The sequence below is a fragment of the Hipposideros armiger genome, unplaced genomic scaffold (genome assembly GCF_001890085.2).
Source record: "Hipposideros armiger isolate ML-2016 unplaced genomic scaffold, ASM189008v1 scaffold_481, whole genome shotgun sequence".
Lineage (NCBI taxonomy): Eukaryota > Metazoa > Chordata > Mammalia > Chiroptera > Hipposideridae > Hipposideros > Hipposideros armiger.
In genome coordinates, this window is record NW_017731831.1 from 1196617 (window position 1) to 1204344 (window position 7728).

Here is a 7728-nt window from a genome sequence, read left to right on the forward strand (position 1 = left end):
GGGCAGGGCAGGGGAGGAAAATGGAGGCCAGTGGGGGCAGACTGGGAAATGAGTATTTGCCTAATAAAGGAAGACCCCAACAGAATCAGGGCAAGGATATTTTCACAAATTTGATATGTGATATGAACATACTTTTCATATTTAACCTTCTTAGATTTCTAAGAGTTATTTATATGGGCTTTCTGTGTCTCTCAAAAACTTTATCATATACCTACACAAAGGCAGCTGCAAGCTATCACTAGTAAATGAGCATCAAATAAAATAATTTTCTATAATGATATTATCCCTAAAGATATTAAACAATATTGTATTACATACATTTTTAATATAAGAATAGACCTAAGAGAAATGAAGATAAGTATAAATTTATTATGCATTTCTTGAAATCAATAAAAATAAAATAATGATGTTTAAGTAAAATAAGAAAGATGAATATTAATATTATATGTGATCATCTGAATACATTTTTAAAAGGGTAATAGAGAGCTAAATATAAACACACACACACACACACACACATATAAACAAACATATTAGAAAATACTTCAAGTATGTGTTTTACAATGTTGTGCATGGCCACAGCAATCCTATATCCTACTAGCCTTACCAGGTCAGGGATGTGACAGATTTAAAAGCTATTAGAGTGAGAGGTGTTCCGCTTCCAACCACAAAGAAATCAGGAAACAGAAACACGACAAGGGCTTGGGGCTTTTCCGCAGCTACAGCTGTATTTTCCAGAGTTACTGATGAGCATCAGTCCTTCCCTCGATCCCACTGTCAACACACACAGCTGCGCCACTGCCTGCCTCTTTCCACAGCAAGGACAAGAGGGACCCCACTCTGAAGGTGCAGTGGTCACGGAAAGAGGAGACACATGGCTCCTGGTCTCCAGGCCCCTAGACTTGTGCCGAAGAAACCTAACTCCCTATGAGGCAGACAGACCAGAAGCGTTTATCTATCTCTCTCTCTGCCCCCCATTAAGCCCAACTCTACACACATGCCCCAAATTCCAAAATGGGTGTTTCAATTAAATATCAGTCACCGAGAAAAGTGAGGGTTAAAATAAAGAAATTCACTTTGTAAAATGTTTACTCTTCTGTGTGACTCTATCTTTGGGAGGATTACTTTTCTGATATGGTTGCTTTTACCAAAAAGGAAAACTTACTGTTGATGTGATCGATGTAGTAGACACCAATCTGAGGGTCAAACCCTGCTTCCCATCCCCATGGCAGCTCATCCCCAACGCAGTCAGCAAATGACAAGGGCTTCGTTAACCTGCAACAAACCAGAGTAAATGCACAGGTGATTCTTTCCATCAAATCACACATATCAAAATGCAGCACCCTGACCACAAGGACAGTGTCCAGGCTGCATTTCCTTTTGGCTCTTGATTGTTTGCAGAGGTTGCACCACTGTGTTTGAAACCTTAAAGATAAAACAATAAGAATAAAATACCGAAATGAACGTTCAAAAAAGTAGCAAGGTCATAATACCCTTTTGAAAATTCACATTTTAAGACTCGCAGGTAAATCTATACAATAAATAAATAAGGACATCTTAAATCAGGAGGAAACTACAAGTTGAAAGTAAGGAGGGCTGCGATCTAGCTCTGTAGATCTGTTTAGCTCTACAGCTAGAGAGTTATCCCGTTAAAAAGAAATATTTGTCCCAGGATTTGAATCTTGGCATCATGGAAATCATCTTATCAGTGCCTACGAGACATGATAAGCATCAGGCTACACTCACTTCAGGTTTGGATGCTGTTATACAAATGAAGTCAACGCTCGATGGGGAGGTCCACTACAAATTTTTCTTGAGAGACCAACATGGTTTTATAAGTATCTTATACATAATGGTCACTCAACAAAAATTTTAATGGAACCAAACACACAAAGTATTTCTATGTCAATGTGATCTCACCTTTTGAAACTGCCTTATTCTTTCTCTTTAAGCTTCAAAGAGGCTTAGTGGGGAAACGAGTTTCCTAAGCAGAGTATAGGTTTCAGACTTAATTACGATTTGATTTTCTCTCTCACTTCTTTTATTTTTGCTTTTGAGCTTCCCCGTGGCTGTCAGAGCAGCCACACGCAGGCTAACACGACGGATCAGCGATGCCCTGTTGTAGAGTGGCCAGCATGAGTTGGCATATCTTCTCATTTAATGCGCTGGCACCACAGGCCAGTGCCTACATGCGAAATTGCCCGGCATCCCTTCTATCCACGCAAACGAATATCAATGATCTCACAGCTCAACTGAAATACAGGTCACTTCCAGAATCACATAACGCATCAGAATAACAAATTGTGTCATCGACCCTCAGGATGCTGGGAGAACAATATGAAAAAGGAGAGAACGCTTTTCTTCCCAGGCCTAGCCTGCAACAGTCCTCCTCCAAGGGCATAAAACATCAATGGATGGAAGGAAGGAAGTGTCTCCCTTTCTCTCAACCCTCCCATAGCATGAAGTCTGCTTCTGAAGATGGCTCCAGGGACGCTGACTTTCGAAACCAGGTCAGCTGACAGAAAGAAGTACAGCCAGCTCTGCCACTGACTCGCTGTGAGGCTGCCTCACTCAGCGCCTCTCTCCTCCTCAGCTTCCTTCTCTTTTAAGTGGTGATCACACTCCCTATCCTCTCCCTGCAATTTAACTGCTTCCTAAGATTAATGGGAGGATAAAAGGGGATTAATTTAGAACACTATCTAGGACATGGTAAGTAGTCAGTAAATGTTAGTGATTATTAATACAAGCACGGCACGTGAATTGTCTCATTTACTCCCCAGAGGGACCGAGTCAGGCAGCAGAGTACAGAACAGTGGTTCTCAACCAGCGGCATCAACATCTAGGGACCAGTTAGCAATAACAAATTCTTGGGCCCCACAGTAGGCCTACAGGCTCACAAACTCTGGGGCCCAGCAAGGTACGTTTAATCAAGCTCTCCATGTAATTCTGGAGAATTTGGGAACCACTGGCTCAGACGTTAAGAGCTTGAAATTTGGGGTAAGAGACCTGGGTAAAACCCGATTCTGCCACTTACTTGCCGGACAGCCTAGGGCAGCCTTGCAACCTTAAACCCCGTTTTCCAGTCTATTTTTTAGATGGGGAATGGGGTTATGAAGTTTAAGCAGTATAATGCCTGACAAATGGTCAGCTTCAATATTGGATGAGTGAAATAAATCCCCGACGTTTTAAGCCATGTACCCAAAATTAGCAAGTTGCCATATTTACTTTGTAAACATGGAGTCAATTTGAACTTAATCTGAGTAAAAAAACAGAGCTCTTAGATGGTGCTCAAATTCCATCTTATATCATATAAACTGCCCAGGAAAGCAGAGTTTTCTTTTGACAAAGGAATTAGATACTATATCAAAAACTGCCCAACCACATGAGTGGCCCTGTCTCTATACAGTGTCTATAAGAATGATCTTTGATGAGCTCAGTAATGCTTATTAGATCAAGTCCCGGTACCAGGAAGCCTTGCACATTATTCTGTTTGGGGATTCTCTATCCCCGGCTCCTTTCTCAATGCTGTCTAAAAGGTACATGCATCCTAAAGAAATGAAGAAGAAGAAGACATGGAAATGTTAAGTTTAAATGACAAAAGAGATATTACACAAGTTTTATACTGGCACCAAACCAACGTGACCTGGTTTAAGCATGAATACGATACGAATGTATTTAATACTCTTTGATTCAGAAGTCACAAAAGCTTTCAGATCCTGAGCTATAATTACAAGTTATGGTAACTTGATTATACTTGGAAGTAATCCAGTTTTTCCCATTAATTGTTCAGCAGATAATAAGCATTTTATTAACCGTCACTGTTCTAAGGCTAGAATTAGGTCTCCATGATACACATAATTGTCAACTCAGTTAAAAATTTGGATGTTTCCATTCCTGGAAAGTTCAACATAAAAGTTTCTTTGCAGCATCACTTCAAAAATCAACTTAATACTTTATTTTCTGTATCTGGATAAATACATATCTTTTCTCCATATGCTATCAGTAAGCAAATCCATTAAATACAAATTTATAAATTTCAAAATTTTAGGATTTAATTTTTACCCAAATTACAAGCTATAAATAGAATAACGTTCTCAGGTACCAAACAAAATTACGTGCTTAGTTATGGTGCTGTCCTGGTAAAGGGAACCTATTACTATGATATACTAAGAAGTAACACAAAACAGAAAGAAAATACAGATGTATTCCAACGTTAGAAACAATATGAATTAGAACAAATACAGTGAGCAGAAATGTTGATTAGCTTCTAAATTTCTTTCTCTCGTTCTACACAGGGAATCTCTGAAATATTCAACCTTCCTTTGATGTTAAGGAAGCAAAAATGGATGGCGTGTGTTTTCTGTTGTTTCCCCACAATAGAGCAACATCGTGCAAAAGGCCTAAAATTAACAAGTCTTTATGCTAAATTCCAGGGATTACTCTTTGCTTAAAAAACAGTCTTCCTTGCACCGTGACTAATGGGAAGAAAACGGCAATTTACTGTAGCACTTTGCCAAAGTTTACATATAAAACCTGAACTTTGCGTGGTATTTCCTCTCCTTCTGGGCACTGTATCACTCTTTCACAATCTGTCATTTAGTACTTACTGTCACGTCATGGGTGTCTATCCTATGACATGAGGTTCCACACACACACACATATTTACTCTTCATAATTAGATGATGGTGAGCACTTATGTGTGTGCGTGTGTGTGTGTGTGTGCACGCGTGCGCATGCACCAATCCAGAAAAACTGAGTTTGTACTAATTGCAACTGAGTTTGTACTAATTGCACTAAATAAAGAAGCACTTAACAAGGAAAACCATTTCCAGGTTAATAAAACTCTTGCCACAATTCAAGCCTCCCAAATGCATAGTTTAGTGTGCATGCAAAAGGTCTTAACAGTTATTTTTACTTGGTAGCATCTGTTCCTGTCATTGTTTAGCTTAGCTCAAAGCCGAGTTCGCACTGTCAACTGTCTGATTACTACAGAGTCTGCCCACACAAACATTAGTCAATTGCTCTGAAAGAAGAGGGAAGAAGGAAGGATGGGATTCACAATTTAAATTTTAAACGGGGGGGGGGGACACCAGAAATCTTTCTGAGGAACTTTAATTTATAATGAGGGTGATTAGTCCCCTCAAAACAACTTCTGTTTCTATCACTGTTCTAGCCAGGGAAACCGGCAACGCAAAGGAACAAAAGAGGGGGAATAATAGGAAAGAGTGAAAGGTAGCAGCAAGAAGAGAACAGCTTTTAAGAGAAATTATACAAACCACTTGAGAGGAGGGTAACAAGGTTAGTTCTGTGTCTTTGAGGAAATTCGCTTAAATTCTTCAAAAGGAATCATATTAGATAGGAGGACTGCCGGACAGGGAAGGCCTCCGGCCGGCTGGCGCAATAGGTCAAGGAGGACTGCTGCCCAAGATTTAAATGGCTCATCCAATGTTCTGTTCTGTTCTGTAACTGCTAAGTAACATAACTGGTAGTCTAACCAGGCTCATTTCTTCAGGCTTAGTTCATGTCATCTCTGCACCTGCTCGGATGTCAAACGATTCTCTTCTATGTTGGCCCTAGGTCTGATCTTCCTATAGCTTTTACCCACTGGTCCTAGTTTTAGCCCTTGGTGCCAAAGAGAACTAGTTTAATCCCTCTTCCACGTGACGGGCTTGCAAATATTTGAACATAATGATCTTGTTTTCCATGTCTGCTCTTGTAGAACCAAATGCCCCGTTCCTCTTGCTATGTCTCATATCCTTCCTCCACTCAAAAGCCTGCCCCTCTCCCGCCCTTAACCCCACCTGTCTCTCCCGGTTTTGCAATCTCACTCCATCAACTATCAAGTATTAATCTCCTCTCATATAGCTAATTTTTTATCTCATTCATCCTACAAATATATTCAATCCAGCTACCCTAAAGTCTTTCCTCCAATCATCTGGCTCCTCTTTTGATGTTCATCTCCTAACCATTCACTCATTCTAACCTGGAGATTTTTAATCTGGATGATGTTTAGGAGGCCCTACCCATAGCTCCCTAATGCCATTTAAAACCTAATTCTTTGGTCACTTCATGAATACACTTCTGAAAGGCAATATTTGTGGATGTTTTGCCTTCAGAAGAGCACACTGGTTATGCTGTTGGTATGGGGACCCAGATATATTGTATGTTAAAAAGTCAGTTTTTACATCTAGTAATTATACTAATATTATAAAACATTTACTGAGTGCTTACCATGAACCACATGTGCATATATATATATTATTATTGCCATTTGAATAGCTTGTGCGGGGAGGAAAAAGAAAACTTACTTGTAATCAAATACACATGTGACTATGCAACACAAACCTCTCTCCCCAGTGAACATTTGTAGTTTCCAGCCATTAAGTTTATTATGCCGTCTACAGCTATCCCTACTGTTACCTAACGCATGGATTAACTACTGATACACTACTTGTATTTGACTATCCACCAATTTCCGGAGGAAGTGGCAAGAAAGGGGTCCCTTTAAAATGTTCTGGAGGGACAAGACTGTGTGTGTACGTGGGTGTGTGTGTTTCGGGGGGGAGGGGGAGTGGTGCCTGGACTTGAAGACAACACTGCCGATGGATAGGCTGCTATCCTCAGCATGTCTACTCTCCAGCAATACTGGTTGCCTGCTCGGCTGGCTGCACAGGCGTCCACACCCTAGACCTTCACAACAGTCTCTGAAGCAGTAAAATACATATCAAGGACCCGCAGCTCTTAAATTCTTGAGAGATGTGACCAAAGGTCAAAAGTAGCTTTTAAAAAATATTTAAGTAAAACTATATGATTTATACATATGATTCTTACGAAGGAAGTTAGAAAATGACTCAACTTAATTGTTTATATTGTCTATCTCAGCAAAAATATAAAAGATGGTGCTAACAAGGCAAAGTTGTGGATTACATCTCCCACAAGCGCTTTAAGACAAGACTGGCTGAAAAATGTTGATTTAGAATAGAGGTTCCCAAACCTAAGTGTACATGTGGCTCATCCAAAAAAGTCATTAAAACAGAATCCTGGGCCCACCACCAGGGTTTCTGACTCAGCAGGTCAGGGGTGAGAGCCTAAGAATTTGCATTTCTAACAAGTTCCCAAATGATGCTGATGCTGTTGGTTCCTGGATCAGACGTTGAGAACCAGTGGTTAAAAGGCACAAATAATAGCCCTACACACCCAGGGAATGGAGAAATGAAAAACAAATTCAATTTAAAAATGAAGCCGGAGGCAGAAGTCTATGCTTCAGAAATACCTCTATTATAAAAAGAATGAAGTGTTTAGACAAAATTAATGGCTTAATAATCCTCAGATTTGGCAACTTTGTTTCGTTTTAAATATAATAAACATTCTTTTTTCTCAAAGGACATTTAAATTATTTTAAAATAAGTTCTTTAAGTGCAAACCTTTCTTTTTATTTCATTTTCCCACTTATGAAATAGTAACAAGTATTCAACATCATTAGTCATCAAGGAAACACAAATCAAAACCACAATGAGGTACCAGTTAACACCCATGAGGATGGCTATAATCTAAAAAACAGAAAATAGCAAGTGTTGATGAGGATGTGGAAAAATGAAAGCCCTGTACATTGCTGGTGAGAGTATAAAATGGTACAGCTTCTGTGAAAATAGTTTGGCAGTGCCTCAAAAAGTTAAACACAATTTAACGCAATTTCAATACCTAAAGAACTGAAAACAGGTAGCCAAA

The 7728-nt window shown here is 39.6% G+C and overlaps 1 protein-coding gene across 1 annotated transcript in view; it reads right to left on the reverse strand.

Moving 5' to 3' along the window:
- WWC2 (WW and C2 domain containing 2) overlaps positions 1–7728 on the reverse strand; it is a 189115-nt gene that overhangs the window by 86048 nt on the left and 95339 nt on the right. Inside the window, exon 2 of the mRNA XM_019666959.1 lies at positions 1166–1275. Coding sequence (XP_019522504.1) covers positions 1166–1275 — 110 coding nt within the window. The remainder of the gene's footprint in view (positions 1–1165; positions 1276–7728) is intronic.